The sequence below is a fragment of the Mastigoproctus giganteus genome, chromosome 6 (genome assembly GCF_048544385.1).
Source record: "Mastigoproctus giganteus isolate SK-2022 chromosome 6, ASM4854438v1, whole genome shotgun sequence".
Classification (NCBI taxonomy): Eukaryota; Metazoa; Arthropoda; class Arachnida; order Uropygi; family Thelyphonidae; genus Mastigoproctus; species Mastigoproctus giganteus.
Window position 1 is genome coordinate 183263131 of NC_143580.1, and position 23713 is coordinate 183286843.

At 41.8% G+C, this 23713-nt stretch overlaps 1 protein-coding gene across 5 annotated transcripts in view; it reads left to right on the forward strand.

Moving 5' to 3' along the window:
* Positions 1 to 9595, forward strand: part of LOC150084795 (protein trachealess-like) — a 361172-nt gene extending 351577 nt beyond the window's left edge. For all 5 annotated transcript variants that reach the window (XM_090376608.1, XM_090376607.1, XM_090376609.1 and 2 more), the window contains one exon: positions 7302 to 9595. In XM_090376608.1, the coding sequence (XP_090232734.1) occupies positions 7302 to 8513 (1212 nt within the window). In that variant the 3' untranslated portion in view covers positions 8514 to 9595. The remainder of the gene's footprint in view (positions 1 to 7301) is intronic.
* The last annotated feature ends 14118 nt before the right edge of the window (positions 9596 to 23713 follow it).

The following is a 23713-nucleotide window of genomic DNA, read 5'->3' on the forward strand; positions in this document are numbered from 1 at the left end:
TTCCATGATTCCTCACATGAGCAGAAACAGTAAGGATCTGTTGCCAGCCCAAATAAAACAATTCAAAATTCAAGGAACCATGTCCCGTCAACAAATACGACGTCTCCATTGCAGGAAAGAACCAAGCATTAACCTTTTTATCTGAGGCAAATGATACCCTAGATATAAATAACTTAGTTACTACATCAGTATTGCTGGAATCCCATCTGTCTTGCCAGAGTTCCTGCATCCGATTCATAATCCTTTTTTTTTTTCTTATTTCGCTCAACTGCTACGCTACAAGTAATCCCCATAAATTTCAATGTAACTCCCTTACGCAAAAGGTAACAAAAAGCGTGGTAAGCCACATATAAATCTAGAGGCAAGAACCCCGACATGACTTGCATTGCATTATTAGACGCTGTCCTACAGATTCTAAATATGCCTCTGAATTGATAAGAGTTTCTGTTTAAATTTAATTGTAACAATTCTTGAAAACCACACATTCGAACCATATACCATGATCGGTAGAAGGACCGCCTTATAATCTAAAACTTAGTCCTTCTTCCTAAGCCCCCAGTCAGTCCTTGTGACACGAATAATGACAGAGGAAAATATTTTGACCTTGTCACTAATATGCTCTCGATATGCTCCTGTTGTCAATAATTAAGCCTAGAGGTTTAGTCTGGCTACCATGGGGATCCTGTGCCCATCAATTGAAACAATGAGGTCTTCTAGTGTCTTATTTGCCTTTAAATAGCATCATCACCGTTTTCTTGTATGATATCTTTAAATTATGTTGAACTGTCCACTCAAATAAACTAGTCATCACATTCATAGAAACCTTCTGTATCTCTTGCCTGGACTTTCCAGGTACATATATTACCAAGTCATCCGCATAAGCTATTCTATGACACATATTGTTAGAGAGGGAGAGAGAGAGAGAGATAATCTTTATTACCCTTCACGGCCATAAAGCCAGGGGCTTACAGTTTCCCAAACTTGGGAAAATTGAACAATTATTTACAAAAAGGTAATTTTACAAAGTAAACATATTATAATACAAAGGGGAGAACTCCTTACGAGAGTTAAATCTGATTGAGCTGGCTTAACATCGAGATAAGAGCACCAGCTCAATCAGACAGGAACAGATGCAAGGTATACATCAGTCATTGCTGATTAGTCCTACTCGTCATAATTTTTTTCCGGTAAGTCCGGTCAGCAGCGAATTTGTTCAGGTCGGCGTCCAGTGCCTGGGTTTGCTTGAGCATCTGCTGAGGAAGGAACCTGTCCGAGAGATGGAGTCGTGCTGAATGCGAGTAGAGCTCGGGATTGGCCCTAAGGGCAGCAGGGGGGATCCTCCAGCCACAGGTATCCCAGAATGAAGGTGTTGCCATTATGCCTGTTATCATCTTGACTGTTGCTAGGAGGCGTTGGTCGTCGACTAAGGTGGGAAGCCGTGGAATTCCGAGAGAGTTGGCAAGCTGTGTGGTACGAATCAGAGCTGGAAGGTTGTGCTTCCTGTTGGCCCACTTTAGGAGCCAGAATTCTGTGGCAAAGAGTGGTTTCTTTATTTGCGGTGCCGCTGACGCCCAAATTTCAGCAGCATAGAGTAAAGGTGGAAAGATAACTGTTCTTATGTATCTCACGGTTATCTTTTTATCTGTGATATGAAGGAGATGTTGTTTTGCTATCCACCGGAGTCTTGAAGCACGTGTGAGGAGCATATCCATGTGGGCGTTGAATCGAAGTTTTGGGTCGAATACAACGCCCAGATCAGATGGCTGGACACAATTGGGATGAGGGTGTTGCCGACCGAAGGCTGGAGAGAAGAAAGAGTTTGCTTCAATGAATATACCATGAATTCGGACTTAGCAGGATTGATCTTGAGCCCAAACTGGCAGAGGTAAGATGCGACTGTGGTGAGAGTGTTGTTAATTTCCACTTTTACCAGATCTAGGTCTTGACCGGGAATGATGGGAGTGAGTATCTTGATATCGTCCGCATAGCTCAGTAGACATCGAGAATGTGCAACCAGTGGGAAGATAATGGATGAAAACAGAAGGCCCGAAAGGACCCCTCCTTGTGGGACTCCTGCGGTGACGGATCTAGTAAGGGTGCTATCTCCTGTATGAAGCTTTATAACTCTGTTATTCAGAAGAGAGGAGAGAAAGCATAATATGTTCCCTGTGATCTGGAAGTGGCATTCCAGGAGAGTGAGAAGTTGGTTTACTTGGACGGCATCAAATGCAGCCTCAATGTCTAAGTAAGTCACAGCTAGTTCCTGCCTATTCTCCAATGCTGACAAGATAGTATTCGTGGTGGCTAGCAGATTGGTGATCGTTGATCTGTTTGGAAGGGAGTAGTGAATTTGGGCTGGATTACTGGGCAAGATCTGCTTAGTGAGGATGGGGAGTAAGGCCTTCTCCAGGAGCTTCAGCAGGCTGGAGGAGTTGGAGATGGGTCGGAAGTGTTTAGGTTTCGATGGCGACTGAACTTTGGCTAAAGGTTTGATGAGATAGTTTTTCCACTGCTGTGGGAAAATTTTGTTCGAGAGTAACTGGTTGAAGATAATTAAAAGTGGCTGAATAATGTACGGCCTTAGGCATTTGAGCATGAATTGGGGAACTCCATCATCACCGGTGGTTGACGAGGCAGGTAGAGAATTGATCGCTACGATCAGTTGTTGTTTTGTAATCTGAATGTTGTTCAACACTTCTTGCTGGATGGGCTCTGTTAGTAGAGCTAGATCTGAGTTTGGCATAGGATTACGGTTAAATCTTGTGACGAAATCGAGCCACAATTCAGGATCAAGTTGTAAAGGAAAATGAGGGTTCACTTTCTTGTATGGAATTTTTCCTTTAGCCAGCTCACGGTTAACATATAATTTGATTGCCTCAGATTTCAGGCGATTAAATTGAGCCCGTGCCCTTGAATAAACGATACGATCATTGACATTTTGAGATTGTTTCCATGTGCGATGGAGCTGTTGCTTCAGCTGGAAACTCATTTTGAGTTCAGAATTCCACCAAAGTCTTGTATATGGACTGATTGTGACCTTTTTAGAAGCAGCATATTTGGCAACCGTGTTGATCCAGTTTGTGAGAATGTTCACAGCTAGTTCTGGGTCACAAGTCTCTAAGGCCACCCAGGGAATGAGAGAGAGGCGGCTCTGATGCACTTATCTACGTCAAGTAAGTTGGGACTAGTAATGTCAACCTTTGTTGTTGTCCTTCTGGCTTCTAATTTGGGGGCTGGCAGATATGCGGTCACATGTATCGGGACATGATCAGAGTCAAATGACGTTTCTGTAATGTAATCAAGGGTGCAAGGGAAAGAGGCTAGAACTAGATCTAAGAGGTTATTCCTCCTGGTTGGAGCTTCATTAATAAGTTGTAGGTCAGCACATCTCAAGTGTGTCAGAAGATCCTTTTTCAGATTAGATAGCTGAGGAGGTAAATTGAAATCACCACAAACTAAGTGAGAAGCTGTGGGATGCAGCTGATTGATTAACCAGTTGGAAACTTCAAGGATGATTTGCTGGGACGGCTTTGGGGGTATATACAGCACACAGACGTCAAAGGTCACGAAGTTGTATCCTAACGTAACGAGGATTGCTTCATAGTTAGGAGAGTTACTGGATTTATTATCCAATAGCTTGAAAGCGGATTTATTGTAGAATAATGCGACGCCTCCACCCTTGCGTGCAATCTGAGATGTGAATACGACCCCATAATCAGCTGGGGCAGCTGCCGCTAGGAATTCTTCATCATCATTCAGCCAGGTTTCGGTGATGGCGAGCAGGTCAAAATGTCCGGGGAGCAGAATTTGCTCCATAGTATCAAGCTTGTTCCTAAGACTACGCACATTCTGATAAAAGATGGTGCAGGCAGGTACTCTGGGTACTTTGATACGGACGGGTGGTCTCTGACATGGCACTACTCGATTCAGCGGGGTGTCTCTAGGACTGATGAGCACAGGGATCGGCATATTGGTGTTCTGTGTCTGTGATTCTGGTTGCGGTAACAAGATCTGGGACTGCTATGAATCAGGATACCATTGGTGGGAGTCCTTTCCATTACTTCTATATCGCTGCCCGAGATATGGCATAACAAGAGCTCCAGCAGGCCAGATTTCAGGATTGAAGAGTGCTTCAAAATCTGCATCAGCTACATCGATCTTAAAGGAGGCGTAGGTAGGATATTTCGTGGACAGCTTAGTGACTCTACCATTCATTTTGAATGCAGCAAGAAGGTTTTCCACATCATCGGCTGAGGTAGCAGGGGAGAGCCTACTAATGAAGACATTACGCATCTGCTTGTCCATCATTCTAGTGTTCGCAATTTGCATCTTGCTGAAGTGCAAATTGGTTCCAATAACTTTAAGATTGGGGTTCAGTTCCTTAAGAGTTGGATTACGGGTCAGTGTTTGTTCTTTTGTTCGTTGGCTTGCAATCATTGCATACGTTGTAGTGTCTCTATGGGTCTTTACATTAGATACAATCGTAGTCCCTGTATATTGGTTACCCCTCACGTTGTTTGAGGTGGAGCCACAATTGCGATGTACTTCCGCAGCCAGAGCATTATCCGGTCTCGAGCGCGAGGACCCCATATGTGAGTTTTGTGATCGCGAAAAGGTGCAATTTGGCAGGTTTTGCTCCTGATGACATCTTTGGATCTTCTGGGAGGCAGTATTTCCAGAGTATTCGCTGGCATCTGCTGTGATTTCAGGGCACACAACTTCAGACTCACATCTTGTAAGAATGGGGGATGGAGAGGAGTCATGTGATAATAAAGATGGGGTGGTTTGGGTAGGAGCTCTCGGTTTCGCATGAACGTGTCCGTCCGGAGGATGCTGCTCATGATGGTTAGTTTGAAGAGCAAGATCACAAACAGAGTGCTTCAAGTCATCAAAGTTTTTTCCCAACACCTCCAATGTTTTGTGCATGCATTCATTTTGTTCTCGTAGTCGCTTGTTTTCAAGCAGTAGGTCTGCGAGGATATTATTAATTGGGGATAGCTTCTTACATAGAGTTGTCTCGATATTTGTGAGGAGCGAGACAAAGAGTGGACTGTGTTCGAGTGATGCTTGATTAACTATTGCTGAGATCTCTGTTGATAGGATGTTATCCTGTTGGGAACTACTTGATTTTTGCATGATGAGATTTTGTTCTGCCAGTAATGAATCAGGGGTCAATTCCACATGTGAATCTGACGATCTCAGTTTTTCCGTGTCTACTTCAGGTGCGGGTTGGGTCCTGTGCTCAAGTGAATCCGAAATTTGGTTAACGTCGTTGTTAGAAGTTTCACCAGTTGTTCCTAGTGACTGCATTAACCACATATTTAGCACTAAATTCCAAAACATGGGGCCCAAGACGGAGCCCTGAGGACACCCACGAGTAACATTCTTAGAAAAAATAGCTAGCTATGGCCTTAAACAAAAGATCTGGGCACTGGATCTGCCTAAGGGAGCAGAGTATGCCCTCGTGGCACAGGCTATCGAAAGCACCCTCGAAATCAACATATAGCACGAGAACATACTTGCTAACAGACTGAGTAATTTAATCAACCAGATCTTTGAGAGCATCCTCAGCCGAGGATGCTTTTTTTTTACAAACTTTTACAAACCCATATTGACATTTGAGCTGAAATTCCCTTGTGTTTAACCAATCCGTTAACCTAAGCAGCACCAATCGCTCGTATAACTTAGCCAGGTTAGGGAGCAGAGAGATATCGACCTATACCCTCTAGGATCGGTGACGTCTTTACCTGGCTTAACCAAAAGTTTAATCAATGCCACTTTCCAGAATCCTAGAAAGACACTTTCCAAGTAACATTTATTAAATCATTTATCAATAGATGTGGAAAGACGTCTAACAGTTTAATAATAACGTTATTTTCGATTAAGTCTAAACCAGAACTTTTGTTGATATTAATATTTTGACAAACTTGTTTCAATTCCTGCTCATTAAATAAATCTTGAGCATGAGAACCTTCATATGTATTATTCAAGTACTTTATTTCACTCTGTTCTGCATTATCGTCACCGATTTCATCCTGGGGAAACAACTGATTTGTTATCAGCTCAACAGTTGAGTACCAGTCTTTTGTTTCATCTCCCCTCTGCTTTATCGTATGCATCAAGGGACTGGATTGCAATTTTTTCTTTACCAGTTTATAGACTAGACCCCTGGGGTTAGTGTTCCCAACCCCGTGAACTGTTTTTCCACGAATTTAATTTACTTAAAAATATTGCTTTATTATACAAATTCCTTTTATTTTTATACACTTCCCTGTAATATATACATCCATTTGTTCCCCAAGTTCTGTGTCTCTGATATTGTTTCTTAGTATTAAAAACATCCATTCTCAAAGTGGCCAATTCCCTATTCCACCATGGTACTAATTTTGATAACTTCCTTCTTTTTCTAGCAGAGTAAAAAAGAGCTCTGTACAAAACATTTTGGAGAGTTTCCAGTAGCGGCCGGCCTGCGAACACCGTTTAGAGCTGTACCCTCGAAATGTAAGGATGATTGGATCTCGCCATGATGCCCATCATAACCTCAAAAGGCATCAGTCATACTGTATGATGGAAGAGTTGGGGGTTGCTGGAGCTTTGTTCTGGAGACTACACATGGATTCCACCACTTCAAGCTTCCTATAAGCAAAGTGGTGGTATTGCATCGGTTGATCAGCGTCATCTATCACCTAGTATTGCCTTGTAACACAGAGGGGAGGCATTCCTCTGTGTGGTGTTGGTGCCACAGCTGCTTACGTTGGTTCTCACCTCCAGTATGCTAGGTGCCGTATTTTAGGACTTGCTCATGGGTGTTGTGCCCTAGGTTACTAACAGTCTCACCATCGTGAAGAGGATTTGACTGTCACAGACCGACCGGTCTTCACCAAAATTAGGTCCACTTGACTTGAGTGTCACCCGAATATCAGTTATATCTTCGTTTTAGATTCCCGGAGAGCAAGCATAGCTTGGCATACCTGAGAGAATGTCTGTGACAACCTCAAGGATCTATAGATGAATCCTTTATTAATTGCCATGCAAATATGTAATCGAAAGTTTCGTGTTTGATTTAGATCTCCAACCTTTCCCATTTCCATAGCTGATATGGTTGTGGGAGGACTGTAAATAGCCGTGAACATTTCATACGTTATATGTTGAAATCTCTATATTTCAAGATGTGATATAATGATGATCAAATATCTTTACGATGAAAAAGAGGTCATTGAATTTTTATTTAGATTTATTTAGATTTTTTTCCTCCATATTTCTTTGATATTAATGTAATCTTTGCTTTTCTCTTTTAAAAGGAAAGATGTCGCAGCCAAGCAGACAAAAATTGCACACTCCAGATAGAGCAGAATCAGGTGGATGTAACTGGGGAAAGCGGCAGGTTTTCTGACGATCAGCAGAATGACCAAGGCAACAGAGTCCGTAAGAGGAAGGTAACCGGTGACTGCATAGCAATCGATAGCGATTCCAAGAGTCCAAAGAGTGGTAGCGATGTACCATCTAGTCTAACCACAAGTCCTCTAGAAGGAAACAGCTCTCTGCTAACCAATGGTGACAGCAGTCTTGGAGACAGCCCAGAACGACCAGTGCTGCCATCTAGGGAGAGGTGTTCAACTCCCACCACTCAGTGCAACAGAACAAATGGAACCGTGAGTGAGGACCAGGACGTGGTGTCTCGGCCGTGGAAGAGGTCGCCAACTAATCTTCGGACTTCGTACAGTGAAACAAATGGATCCTCTTCGATGTCTGTGAAGGAGCTAGAAGACGTGATGAATAAACATCTTCCATCTTCTGCCTCCGCCTCATCCCATGAGGGCGTCGAATCTCAGAAAACATCGCCTCAACAACAGAGGTCAACGATTCAGTGGATTGGCGGATCTCAGCCCAGCCTCCCCGCTTCCAGTCTTCTACGGCAACTGTACGTCAACCGAGAGTCAGTTATCCGGTCGGGGGCACACGTCAGTCGTCCCTCATATTACGGAGAGGTGCAAAGCACCCTTCCTACACCCCCAGGAAGCGGTGGGGATTCGTACTCAGAACAGGCTCAGTTCATGCTGCCGTCAAAGATGGCCGCGGAATCGTACGGGGTCATTGCGGGTTATTCGGCAGCTCCTGTGACAGTCAGTAATTACATGGACACCTACACTGCCATGACCCCACCTGCGTCTGTGTCGCCGAGGGACAAGTTCCACCCTGGAATCTCCGACACTCCCGCTTTCAGCGAGGCAGCGGCTGCGGCCGCTGCAGCAGCAATCCCCCACATGCATCATTACGTGTCGGACAGTCCAATTCAACATCTTCCCTTAAAGCCCCAGGTGTTCGTGCATCCGGGTACCATCGATCCCACAGCTTATGGTCATTCTCCCGCTCAACAAGCTCTCAGTCCGGAGCAACAGCAATTGTACGCTCACCACGCAAGTAGTTTTCATCTTTATCACCCCTCGGCTAGTAGCAAACCCCCTCATCATACCTCCAACGGGACCTCGTGGTACCCCCAGCCGAATACATAAGTCTCAGCCTATTGTAACTTTGAACCGTGACTCACTAGAGACTTCCCGGTGGATGGGTTGCCACGAGAATTTCTCTCTCTGTATGTGTGTGGAGAAAGTTTCGAAACAATAATACGGACGATGAGGAGAGATACAGGGATGCCGCTGTAAAGGAGGGGGAGGAACAGTATCATTCTCCTGGTCCAAAGATGTGCAGAACGACTGTGAGTGTTCTCCACCAATTGCAGGCAGAAGTGTGTAGAAATAGTCAAGGAGTAACGGATTGCAGAAGGGGTGGTTTTTGCCCCTTTTTGATTACGGAAAGTTTTGTATATAGTTTGTAAGTATAAGATGGTTATGGCCCTGTTAATGTCCCTCAGCACTTGGCCGTGTGTTCAGCACTTTGATGGTGAAGTGTTGTCTTCATAATTGACACTACCAAAGTTACAATCTTCACATTGCACCGAATAAACCAAAATCAACAGGTTAGTATTTAATTGTGTTACACGAACCAACCATGATTTTATTTATTGGAAGAAAATCGCCCGAATGTCTCAAAGAGGTAGATCAAAAGGACAAGGGATGTTTAACCCCCTACGTTTTTGTAGAGATCTGCAAGCGAATGAAACCCTCCTTGCATGCGTATTCATTCTGATGATACCAATAGGTGCTGTGATAGACCAGCTGACGCATACTGTACGTTCTTTGAAGGCTTTTCGTACGTAATTTTACACAAAGGGTGGTTTGTTTACTCGAATTTGGATCTTACTGATGAAAAGACTCCTCCGAAAAATAACATTCCATTCTTTTCTGTTCTGCTCAAATAAATCGCGAATAACAGCATTCTTGGAAGAATTCGCTGTCCACACATAAAGTTCACTTCAAGTGAGCATCCAAATTTCGAGTAGGCACGTTTAACATATCTGAAATTCATGACCCTATCAATCCCACCCCTAACGCACATCCAGTAGTGATTCCACCCCTACCCCCATCGTTTTCTAGACATTAAGTATCATCAGTTGCTACGTTGATCAACTTGGTGTAATTTATAGAGCCGTACTTGAAAAGTGTTATAAAATTATGGAAAATTATTATGAAGAAGTTCATCCGAAAGTAGAGCTGAAAAATCACTGAGAACATTTTCAGATAAAAAAAGGAATTAACTTTAATCAAAATAATCTCCATAAAATTTGAAAATTACCAAAGATCGCAACCTTTGGAGTATAAATAAACAATAGATTTCGAAAAGGAATGAAATAAATTTATTTTCTCGTGTGAGTTCTATGATTTATGCAACCAGAACAATCAAAAATCCAACCGTATTTCATTTTGGAGTAGTCATTTGATCAATAACACGGATTCTCACCAATTTATTTCAATTTAACTGTTGAAGATTTTTTTCTGCAAGCTGATAGAAATATAAGTATTATAGATGTTTAATCACGAGCATTTTAATTTGATATGATCAAAACTAGTAAACTGATGATACGTTGGGCAGCTGGACCAAATCCTATTAATCGAGATGGTGTAACTTTGGTGTTGTTGGGTGTAGAATCAAAGATAAGCTCATGCACTTACCATAGGTGCTCTATTTAGTGCAGAACGTGTTAAGTTTCACAAGATGACTTCTGAAGTTAATTTTTTTTTGCGATTGGATAGTACAAGATTTGAGTTGTTCGTGTTTCTTCAATGAAATTGATGGAACACGCTAGAAACCGGTAGTGCAGAGAATCTATCAAATGCTCAATCAAATTGAGAATTGTTTATTGTATTTTTTGTTGTTATTTACTTTAATTTGGGCATCATATGCCTTCACTTTGTTTGTATATTAGTTCTACCTTAAGTGGATTGTGTGCTTGTTCAAATTCGTTTGTCGATCTTCCCTCGGTTCCTTTCTGCTCCTTAATACTTTCTTCTGTAAGTGAAAGACTAAATTGCGAGAAGCATTTCATTCCACTCGCCATTTTGTCTTTTGTTACTTTTCCCCCCTCCCTCTGTCTCTCATCACACATACGCAAAGAAATACAAACCTCGATGTAAATATTAAAGAGGAATTTGTTAATGACCGGGGGGAAAGCAATCAATCCATATGACATACTCAGAGGACCACACAGGTACACGACTGGTGAAAATTGCTGTCTTCTCCTCTGAAGATCATTTCTTCGCCTTTGAATTTTTGTACAGGACAGACTTATGGGAAAGTTAGCACTTTTCCATCTCAAAGTCCATGACTTCATTGTCATCAACAACATTTCTTCTTTCTTCCACATCAAAGATCTTTAGCTTTCCAGATTCGACACTTCTATTGTAAATCCTTTGGGATGATTTTGATTTTCTTTATTTATTTATTTTAATGTCCAGAAAGAGAGGAAATGAAAGTTGAAACCCTGTTTAAGACAAGAAAAAGGAAACAGTGTGGTAATAAGCAATAAAGATATATACAGTAGGAAGAAATATAGAGTCAAAACAGAGAATAAAGACATAAATTGCAAAAGAAAAAGGAAAGGTCAAAATTAAGTCCATTTTTGCTCATCTTATTATGAAACCTAACCTCATGCCACAAAACCCAAAAAGGAGCTTTTTTCTTTTTCGTATCTCATTAATTTTTTCTTTGATACCAGTGAAACGTGTTTTTAATAAACTAAACTAAGGACACAAGAATTCTTCAACGAGTTCGGGTTGTAATGCAAGTTTTTAACTGGCTTCGGTATACAGTAACATATTTTTGAGTTCACTGATCTACGTTTAACATTCCAATAATTTTTATCGAGGCTTAAGTTTCTTAAATAAAACTAATTATATGTTCCTTGTAAACCTAATTGAATGATGTCCAAAAAGTCAGCAAATATGCTCAAACGAAGACTACACACAGACCGCTCGCATCTCCTCGTGCGCTATTTGTCACCCGCCCTTGATGTTACTGCTGAAGAAGAGCAGCAGCTTATATTTCTGTTTATATACGTGTCAACTGTGAATACGCAGATAAATCGAAAAATCAATAAGCTAATCGCCTTAACCGGCACATTAACTGTATCTATATTCACTCAGGAACTTCTATGCAAAATTCGCACTCCACATTTTCCTAAAGGTAGCTTAGAGATGTTGAATCTTCTTGTTGTTCCATTGTGCTCTGGTGATTGTTTACAAAACGCTTCGATTTCTGAACTTATTAGCATCTCGCAAACCCAAAAATCTATCATATTCGTAATGTGGTCAGAAGGTTACCCTAAAAAAACCATCGCCTATTGGAAAGAATTTATACACACGCACATCGTAAATATTGATCCATTGCCAACAAGAATTTGTCTGGTGATGGGAAAGATTAATTGGTTTGTTCCACCCCTCTAGATCTTCCTACGCGTATCAATGCGAGAAGTAGTCCACTAACTGCGATGGTATTTTAAATTGAACCGAATCCCACTCCACTGCGTGTACCACAAACTTCCCCTAGATCCATATCAGTTCTTGATTTCATTAGCTAGACTTTACCAATGTCTGTATCGGTCACTTTGTTTTTAACTAATGAGCATCCAAATTGCTGTTATGAGTCCGTGTGCAAGCCAGCAATAAAATCATCTTCAAAGATTTATGACACCATATTCGCTTAAACCTGTGTCCACAATATTTTCCAAAACTTGGCGTTAGAATGAGTGAATCTGCAATTATTAATTATAATTGAACTTTAATCCAAGCCATATTTAATTTTCTTTTGATTAAAAATAGATAAAAAATCATCCATTATACACGAATCAAGTTGTACCATCTACTGGTTACTTGCTGAGTTTCTCGATGACTCAACTACCAAAAATTAAATATCTCAGCTTCCTTTGGGTCTATTAATAAATGGGAAGAATAAATGGGTCTTTGAATACAATAATATTAAAGTATTACGTTATTTTAAATTATATTATTTCAGTGGAAAAAATTAGAGACGAAATAAAATTTCTGAATTCATTTTTCCATCACCATTTTTAAACCCAATCGAACTGCAGTAAATTTTGAAAAAATAAATAAATATATGTGAAGAAATATAATATATATATATATATACTTATATATATATATATATCAAAATATCCAATCAAAATGACTTTGCTTTGTAGGTCGACCATCTCAGAATCAAACTGATTGTGGCAATACAATTTCTGCTTTTTGTGAATCTTTCCACTTTGCTTTCAAATAAGAAATTGAACATTCCAGTCTTGCTGTACACATTGACAGTGATTGATATAAATTATTTATTTTGTTACGTTGTGTAAATCTTTATCCCATCGTTCATTGTGATCATTTTAATCGCATGAATCTGTAGAAAGTAAGATCCTTCGAGGACTTCTATAACGTAGTCCTTATTTACTACACCTTTTTGATTAAAAATAATTGGTCGGATAGTAAAGTGATGAGAACTCCAAAGTTTAATTTTGATTTGCTCATTGTACAATGCTCTTTTGGTTAGGAACAATTCTTTAGGATGTAATGGAAATTCAGTTGGGTGGGGGAAAGTTGGGAGGGAATAAACTGTGCTATTGGAGATAAAGTTAACAATTTTCAACTGTTGTATGCAGCGGGGGAGAAAAAAACTATCGATGGTTTTCAATGATGGTGCCACGTTATAAAAATTAAAGGCCAACCGTGAAAGATTTTTCTGTGTTGTGGTGGTTGGATCAGCTGTTTGCTCAACTGTGATGTATGTGTTTGTGCTATGTAGTTCGACTACAATTGTAAACTACACGGCTCAAATATAGTCTGTATATGATAAACAATGTCTTGGTCTCTTTCTTCAATATTTCACAACAAACTACACCATTGAACATTTAAAGTGAAAAGTAAAAACATCCATTACAGATTACACGTTCTTCCTCTTTGGGAAAACAAATCATTTGGGTATCAATTTTTATTTTTTGTTCGGAAACAGCTAGTTGATGCCAGGTCAATGGAGGCTGACAATAACGGGGTAACAGAAAGACTACAGCCAGCCCAATACAACATCGGTAACCAAGGAGGCATTTCAGAATGCACAACTGTCGAATGTTGTCACGGGTCCTCTTAGATAACAACTAGTATATCACGGTCCTCCCCCACACCGGGCGGAAAAAACCTGAGTTCGAATCCCATCAATGACGCGAGGGGCTTTTATGAGCCTTTTCACAACGTGGCTGAGTAAGTCGATCTCGAGCGAGGGTGACATGTTTTTTTTTCCTTCTTCCAGGAAACTCTGGTTTTTTGTTCAGCAAAAAGAAAAATCAACCACAGAACACACGCAATTTACAGACATTTTACATATGGTGCAATATAGGCTAAGTTGTTGATGTGCTTAAATCCCTACAACAATCAACCGTGTCACGGATAGGGAGTACGACGGTAAGGAACGAACCAAGTTCCACCTCTGTCAGTTAAAAACGAGAAGATATGTTACTGTGAGCTTATGAATGCCAACTGTAGAGGAGGATAAGAAAAACGTTGCATGGTCTAACAAATCCATGGACCCACCCTGCTAGGTGTCAACAATGCAGACTGGTGGTAGCAGCGTAATATTGTTGGAGTGTTTTCGTGTGAACATTGAGCCCCTGGAGACCAACAATATTTTGATGCTAATGATTGTGTAGATTTCCGGCCAAGCGCATCCTTTCATGACTGCAAACTATCCATCTGTGAACGAGTTCCTCCAACAGGTTAATGCTCCATGTCACAAGACCAGAATTGTACAGAACTGGTTTCAGGAAGACGAGTGTGCATTCAGCTTTTTTAAATGTCTTCTGGAGTCATCAAATCTCAATCTAATTGGACCTTGTGAATTCTAAGGGTTAGACATGGATCTACTCGCTGTTATGAGGGTGTACATAATAAAGTTGCCACCCACCGTATATAAAATATATCAACAAAAGTTCCCAACGTTCTTCAAGAAAGAAATCGAAATGTAACAGATGATTAAATTCCGGATAAAACTATAATGACGTTACTTTCCAGCATGAAAAGTTCAACAAGGCAATCCAAATGCATTTCACAAGTAATCCCTATTATAAAATGAGAAAAGTAACTATTAAGATCAACTTCTCATTTAAGAATTTTTTCTGAAATAACAACAACTAAATAATTTCTCAATTTAGTAATCTTCGAACTAAGATTTAAGATTTAACTTATCCTTGCCATCTGGTAGTGTCTATGAGTACTCCATCTGGCTTATCATCCTGCAGTAATGTGATGGATCGTTTTCGAGGCCAAGTTGCATTGTCACCATGTGTTCTCTGTCACTCCGGGTCCTTGGAGATGTATTTCCTGTAGTTCCCGATGTTAATTATCAGATCCTGGATGGCGAGACGAATTCTTCAGTCTCAGAGGAGTGGGTCGTGCTCGTGACCCATGCGTTGGTAGCCTCCTTATCTATGTGGTCGTGATGGGGTCCGTAGTGTCTGCCATGAAGTGCCTTCTTTGTCCATCTTATTTTCGTTTCTTCCGTCTAGAAGGGAGGAGTCTCTGCGCTTGGGCTGAGCGGGGCATGTCGCTTGCCTGTCTTCCTTATGGCCTGGTAAAGTGGCACTGTGTTTTTCTGGTAGTAATCCTTCAGGTTCTCAATCGCTTTCTTCTGTTATTCGATTAGGTCTCTCAGCCCTTCCTCTTTATTTCTGTGCTATGGTTACTCTCTCCACGGGCCGATTTCAGGTGACGTTGGCGGCTCTTGGTCATCATTATCCTTGTCATTCTCATGATCTCCTGGAGGAGATCATGAGAAAGATAATGGACTAACACTCAGTGTTAGTCCATTATATAACCCCAGGGGCTTACATCTGGTGAGTATGGGCTTGGCACAGCCAGGGTCCTGAGCCGGATATCATCATTCTTCTCTTTCTTGGTGATTCCTCTTCTCTCTCTCTCTCTCTCTCTCTCTCTCTCTCTCTCTCTCTCTCTCTCTCTCAGGGTAACTCAGGAATATTTTTTTTGGCTGGTGCAGCATAAGCCTCAGGCTTCTTCGCACCCTGTAGCTAATAACAATAATATGATCTCGAGAGAGTATGTTAGCACTGGGACTGCATAGATGTTTATGGCTTTAACTGTATTCCCTCCGTTCAGCTTTGCTTTAAGCAGGCTTTAGAGTCGAATGTTATTTTTTAGTCGGGCATGCCTTGATCTCCTTGTGCTCCAACTGCTGACCCTGCACCACCCCAGATATTTATAGGTCCACCCCCATGGCTTCGACCTCTTTACCAGTCTGCATCTGGTAGTTTCGGCCGACTGGTTTTCCCTGATGCAGTCCGTGGGCCTTTTATTTGTCTAGTCGAAATTTCATCCTGAAGTCATTGTTGAATTCTTCGGTGATCCAGAGTAGCTATTGAGTTGCTTATCTGTTGCCACTTACAGTTTGGGATCATCCATGTATATCAGGTGAGAGAGGTTGTACAGGATGTTCCTAACTTCTTTGAGGGTTTATCCGTACTTGCTACTGTTAAGGTATTGCCGAAGAGTGAGCTCAGCGCATTTCCCTGGAAGATTCCTCTCCTGACGAGGATCGGTCTGGTTGTGATGTTTAGACCTTGATGGTGGTATTCCATTTCGCCATGGTTGAATCTTCGAAGTTTGTCGCTGTGGGGATGATTTTGTAGATCTGCAGCGTCTCTGTTAGCCAACTATAAAGCATGGAGTCATAGGCCTTGTGGTAGTCGATGTAGGCTGTGCACAGGTTGCGATGCTTGTTGTAGGTTTGCTCCATAACTGGCTAGTCATCTGCTACTCGGCCATGATGTTTAGGCTCTACAAATGATGTGATATCTTAGTTATGTAGCTGGCCGTTATATATCATTGACAGGTAATCCGCCTATATTTTGCCGGGTTTCTTGTACTTGGTCCTTAGCCTTCAGGTTTGTGAATCCTTGAGTAAGAAACTCAAAACTTTGGGTGATATCATCCGGGTTAACTGCTAGGTGCTTGTGTGTGTGTTACTCAACTGCATGTGTCAGTAGATATGGAGTAGTTATCTATTACTAGCGTTTGCCAGTTTTGGGGCTTCCTGATTCCTCCTGTTGTACTTCTTCCTCGTAAATCTTCCATTCTGTCATCTCATGTATGTCCCTGGTTTTCTTCCGCTCTAGTTCTATCCAGGGGAGCCGGCCGTTATGTCTTACTTCACTGCTCTGTATGTTGCTCCAAAACTCCTTGATCGTCTTTTTCTCGGGTGGTACGTTGCCTTCTTTCCCTCTTGTCCCATACTCCTGAGGAATTCTGTCTTGTTTTCATCGACGATTCGGTTGTTTGTTTTCCACTAGGAACTCTCATTGTATCGGTGTAGTCTCTTGCTGTGCGCGAGAAGGTTCTGCTTCAAAGTATCTAGGTATTTTCCTATTCTCGTGTTTGCTACGGATGTTGCCTTTATTGAGGATGCTCTTCACTTTTCCAATCAGCTTCTTAATCCTATTACCCCGTTAGTACTAGGTCAATTGGCCTATTTTGATTCTTAGTTCTTCTATCTTCTGCTGAAACCTTCATTCCCAAGCTGTTGGTTCCTTGTTTTTTCCTGAACTGGCGGGAATTGTTCCAACCACCTGGTATGTAGTCTTGTCCTGTACATTGTCATATCGATCTCTAGCTTGGTTACTTCGTAGTATGTTCGCATGATGAACGTGTTCATGTTCATTGCATGGATAAAACACCATGCGATGGTGTTTTATCCCATCCTAAGTAGTCACTAGCACAGGTTCGCTGGAAGCACTTCCAGTTGGATGGGCTGGATAGTTTTGTCCTTTCCTCATGCTTTCGTGGGTAGCACAGTTGGTCGAATCACCGTTCTCCCCTCCCCCCACACTCTGTGGAAAATACCTGTTCGAATCCCATGGACGATGTAAGGAATTTTTATGGCACTTTCATAAATTGGCTGAGTTAGTCGGTCTCAGGCGAGAGCAGTATGGTTTTTGGTTCAGAAAACAAGAACTCGACCACAGAACACACGCAATTCACAGACATAATATATCGCAATATGGCCTTAGTCGCTGATGCGACTAACCCTCGTGGTAGCCATACTGGAGACAGCGCCACTTGTCTGCTGTTTCCCCAGCGAGACCGGAACCTACTTTTCGAACTTATCTATTGTTATTATGTTTTGTTATTTCTCCCTGATGGGAGAATTCCACGCCATTTTACCTTGAGAGTCAAAAAAAAATAGCATAAGCATGATCTTTACATTTTATCTCCAAGAGAAAACAAATGATTGTCTTGCTTTTTTTATGCCTTGGAGAGAAACTTGAGTGTTCTATTGACAGGAGTGAGCCTTTGTTTCCAGGGCATAGACATACAGTGGCACAGCGGGTAGTGTTTGAGTAAGGCGCCTCCGGTGGTTTCCCACATCTCTGCCATGGTACTCTTATGATGTACACAAAACCTCTGTAAAAGCCAGAAAAAATGTATGTTGTATGCGAAAAGTATTGTGTTGGCTTCTGTTGTTATGTTCTGACTACAGGGCCCCTAATGAGACTTCACGTTGTCTGCCACCACTACTGGAAGATGAGCCAGGTCTCTGTCAGGGGTAACCTGAGCTTCCTCACGGAGAACAAAAGAGAGAGTGGGGAAGGTAGTACGAGGAGTGAAATCAAAGTGGGGAGGAGGATGAGGAAAGGAGGAATCCTCCGGCGGAACAAAGGGGTGGAAGTGGAGAAGTGAGTATCACCCCTGACATTGGAAGCCCACCCATTACCAAGGAAAGGAATATAGTTTGCCGAGCAAGGGAGGTCTGCAAAGGAGAGCGCCATAATAGCATCCCACATCTGAAAAGCCAGATGTCAGTGGCACCCGACCAACCCAAAGGAATTCAGTTGCGAAGAAAAGTGAGAAGAGTTAGTGTCGTCAGTTGGATTCTCCTGGAATTGGTAATGTGTGCCTCAGGTAGGTAGAACGCCTCTCTGGAATACACCTTGAGCGAACTCAGTGAGAGCTAGGTAGAAGTTTTCTTCCGTGAGAAAAGGTGCTCAGAATTTCGGAGGATTTTCCTGTATCTTAGTAAATAGTCTAGTCCGGTAGTCATCATACTGGGAACAGAGGTACATGACATGTTCCCAGTTTTCTTCTTCGCCACAGACACAGAATGGGTTTTCTTCAGTTCCGAGCGTGGTTAATTTATATCTAAATGAGCAATGCCCTATACGCAGGAAGGTGACCTGGAGTTCTGGAGCAAACCAGGGAGAAGGTTTTGGGTATGCCAGTGATACAATTGAAATAAATTTCTTGGTTACAGCACCTTTTGTTGTCGAATACCAGTGATCTTGCCATATTTCACTCAATTTGTCCGCTATTCTTCTCTTTTCTTGTTTTGGGTCGTTTGCTGGGTTAAGCTGAATGCCAGCGACTGTTAAAAAAGTGCGTGAAAGGCATCCCTTTTCTTAGTTTATGGTGTAATCCGCTCTTGATGACTTGGAAGTGGAGGAGCATGTAGCCAGCCAGGACCTGGAGAGCGGGGGGGGGGTGCTTACGGTGCAGCAAGTTCTTGTGATGGTTAAGAGCATAGAAAATCGGATAGAATCCAGCCAGTGTTTTCGATTTCTCTCAAAGGAGACTCTGTGCCATGATAAAAAGTCAGTCTCCGAACTTTTTGATCACATCTCATATTTCAATCCGTAATGCCACTGGTGTACACTAGCGTGGCCCTCAAGCCTATCCTAAAACCGTTTGTGAGCTCGTTATCATCCCTAGCACTGTTTATGCTCCCATAAGCACTTCTGATCCCTGGTGGGTGGCAGAGTTGGTGGATCATCATCCTCACACCGGGTGGAAAAGACCTGCGTTCGACTTCCGTAGATGATGGGAGGAATTTTTATGGGCCTTTTTCACAATGTGGCTGAGTTAGTCGGTCTCTGGCGAGGGCAGCGTGACTTTTTCTCCCGGAAACTCTGGTTTTTCGTCCAGCAGACAGAAAATTTACCTCAAAACACACGCAATTTACAGTCAATATACACGGAGTAACATGGCCTTAGTCGCTGATGTTCCTAAAGAAACCCAACAACAAGCACTTCTGAATTTAGCACTCTGTTGTAGATCGTTGTTCTGTGCGTTGGTATACAAATAGCAAAGGGTAAAAAAATGATCAAAAGATCTTTATGTACTCGTAGTTCAGAAAACCAGCATGCACCAGTATGAAGTATAGCTTCCCCCCTCCTTCTCTCAGCGATGCAACCGTTATGCGTCTTGGCAATGAGTCAAAAAAAGTCACATGACCTCTTGAAGAACATCCCTCCACTCTGGGTTAAACTAACCTAACTGTATTATTGTTATTCAAGATGGCTGCCTATGTAGTGTTCTGTGTTGGTTGCTCTCTGTGAAATCGATTTTGAATTGGATTATTGTGAGTGAAATAGCTTGGAGTGATTTTGGATACTTCCAGAGTTGTCGGGTACTACCAGAAATTAAACAGATACTTAATAACTGATGATATTAGTGATTGGGAAGTTTCAAACGATAATAATGGCTCAAAAGGGCAGCCATTTTGAGGTGAGAAGAGATTTACAATTGAATATATATAATTAGAATTGCTGCTTGTTTGAAAATTGTTGAGTTCATAGATAATTTGAAATTAATAAGAATTAATACTCTGTTAGCTGTGTAGTTAGGCATTTGAACTTAAGAATTATGGAGGGCTTAAGTGGAGAAGCATAGAGTGGGATCAGATACAGGGGAGGACAGTTCCCCCCCCTACTTCCACCTCAAATGCTGCGGTTCCAGGAAGAGTTAAAAACATATGGGGAGTTTGTATACTCGAGAAGACGAAGTCAGGATCAGTTTAGAACTTATGGGAACATGGCAGTTCCCACAAGTTGCCTCGTCAGCATACATGCGTAATGGCGCCTATTTCCTTCACCATGCCTTGCCCTCCGCCCCCAGCATGTAAGAACTCGACTCTCAGGACGGATTTACATGAAATTTATATTTGAACCTTTTAGAAAGATTTGTTGAGAATTCCATTCCAAATATCATTAAATTCGGACTAATAGAAATGCTACAATTAATATTTCTCTATCTGCCCGTCCGTCTGCATGTAATAACTCTTCCCGATGGATGGATTTTAAGGAAATTTTATATTTCGCTCTGTAAGAAAGATTTGTCGACCCTTCCTGTGTTTCAATAAACTCACACCAATGCAATTCCAGCAATTATTATTATTTCCGTTTTTTCGAAGCACTGGATATTACGCTTGCTGACATGCGCAGAAACCAGTCGCGTGGCTAGTGGGACGTCATTGCTGAACTTCCGTTACATTCTATTGTTAGGGGACGCTACAGATGTTTTCACGTCAATAAAATAAATTAACTGAAAAAACCAACAATAAAACAAAAGTAGAGCCAATTAATAAAAAATAAATAAAACAAAAAAAATCTAAAAATGTTGTAAGTGGCACCATCTGATAGTGATTTTTAACATTTCCATAAGTAAATATACAAATTATATAGTTCTCCATTATCATTAATTACATACCCTTCAACAATAACTACAGGAGGACCATGGAGATTGGGAAGAGAGAAATCTGGCGAGCGTCTTAAAAACATCAGGGAGAAATGATCTGTGGATTTATATAAGTTGTCAAGGGATGAACTGAAAGTTCAGAAGTATTTAATACAAATTAAGGGAATTTTACCGAGACTATTGGCTGGGAGGTTTCGAAAGATGCCATATTGACCAGGCTGTTCCTGGATGATAATCCCATCTTGAACTCACAATGTCAATCTGAACTGCGGAACAAAAATCAGTCAAATGTAGCTAGAGACAATACCACGGCGTTTACAAAAGATGAACTGGCAGGGGGGTTAAAGAACTTTCATTTTGCAAATTGTCCAAGATAGATTTGATTGAGAATACATTTATAGTGAGGTTTTTCAATTTGATCTGTTACTTCTACACTGGTGTGCAAAACTTAAGGACCAGTCAGGTTTCCACCTGTAGCTTCTCATAAGAGTGGCCTGGATATGGGAAAAGCATACCAAAGGAACCTCGTGAGGTACAGAAATGATGAAGGAAACAACACCGACACAACGAAAACAAAACGGTACAGAGGGACTTTATTCAAAAATGGCAACATAGCACTGGCTGCCATGATACAGATGCATCACTGCCAAAGATGGAATAAAGGGAAGAGGTGGTCCTCAGTAGGAGATATGGCCACTCCAAATGTCGCTGCAGGCTTTACATCGCCTGTCCATACTTAGAACAATGTTGTTGATAAGTTCTTGCAGTAACATCCTCCATTTCTTTGTCAGCGCCATCTTCAACCGGTGAACATTTTTTGGTGGGTGTGGACGTACCGCTAGCATCTCCCCAGAGCATCCCATATGTGTTCAATGGTATTTAGATTGGCGGAAAGGGCAGGCCAATCCATACGAACAATGTCCTCACTTTCCAAAAGCATATCAACAGCTGCAGTGCGATGGGGTGTGGCGTTATCACCCATAAACACGAACTTGGCGACCAATGGCACCTCGGAATAGACGCACATGGGGAAGGATTACCACAGTGCAGTAGCGTGCACCGGTTACAGTATCGCTTTCCAGTATCTGGAGTTGTGTACGTCCATACAAGATAACGCCTCCCCAGACGAGCACATCTTGACCGCCATATCGATCCCTTTCAGTGATATTTGCTGGGTGATACCGTGTTAGCTGACGTCCAGAATCGCTGCTGAGACTGAATCTACTCTCATCAGTAAAGAGTACCTTACCCTATTGAGCTGCTGTACAGTCCTTGTGTTCGATGAACCACTGTAAACGGTGTCTCCGATGGGTAAGTGTTAAAGGGACACACGGCGTACTGGCAGTCGGGCAAACAGTCCACCTTTGTGGAGTCGCCTGGCCACAGTAAACCGCGATATTCTGCGTCCTGTGTGGCTTGTTTGCAATGGATCCTGCTGTCTGGTGTTGGTCCCTCTTGGCTGTAGGAGTATATAGCGGTCATCATTGGGCGTTGTTTTTCGTGGACGACCACCACTGGTCCTTCGAACAGCTGTACCTGTCGTTTTAAAGACCGACCACGCACGTGAGACGATGCAATGGGCAACACCGAACTCTGCAGCCACACTCCTCGCACTTCGACCTTCCTCGAGCTTCCCAATTATTCGACCACGGGTAAAGTCATCTAGATGTTGTCTACTGGCCATTTTGTTGTCTGTTGCACTGTATGAAACCAATCGAAGGTCTGTAACAATCGTGCTCACCATTCGATAATTTTCACATAACTGCTGAACTGCTGCTTTTATTTGTTCATGTGAACCGTCTCATCACGATTCATCATCATCACCTCTCATCGATTTTTGCATTTGCATCAGCTTTCTACTGAACGGCCACAGTTATGCAAATCGCCACAGACTGTTTCGTTTGATTTTGTAATTGTAACCTTTAGAAGTAGTATTGGTCCTTAAGTTTTGCACACCAGTGTATTATATAAGTGCTCAGAGGAAGGTCTACTCCTATCGAAATGGAAAATTGTTTTTTTGAGTCTAATTAGAAAGCTTGGGAACCAATATTTCATCCGAAGTCGTACTGACTTTGTATTGCCTTGTTGGCTAATCTTGTTAAAGTGTTAGAGAGGTTGTTGGCAGACGTTTACAAGAAATGTTAGAACAACACGAACATGGTATGCTTCCATCTAATCAGTATGGTCTTACACCAGGGAAATCGTGCAAGGACGCTCTTGTGGATTTTCAAACTCTGATTCAAAATATGAACTTAATTGAGGGCTTTTGACTCAGAATGGTGGGAGGCAGTTCTTTCTCAGTTGCGTTATGCGAGGTGTTCTAAGCAGTTTTGTTTAAGGGTTATGTTTGGGTTGTTAGATTGAAACATTTTCACCTTCAAAGGAGATTAAGCGAGTTTGCCCTCAGGGCTCTGTAATGATATAAACATCTGGGCAGAAGGGGGATACAGCTGCCTATAGTGTCTGAAACTAAATACTTGGGGTTCATTATTGATAATAAATTTTCTTATTATGCGCATATAATTTATTTACACAGCAAGATCAAGAAATTTGCCAGTTCCATTATAAGAGTATCAAGAGCTGATTGGGGTGTGTCTCATAACTACACTTACAAAATCCATACACTTTTGAATCTCGGGCCTTTTGCAGTGGACTGTTTCATCTACAATGAAAGCAACGCGGAGGTGGAGGAAACCCCTGCTGCCATTAGACACGAATGCACTTTAAAAACGTTCCTGTATTATAAAGTGGCGTTTTTGCCTGTGGCTACGTGCGCAGCGGTAGTTTGG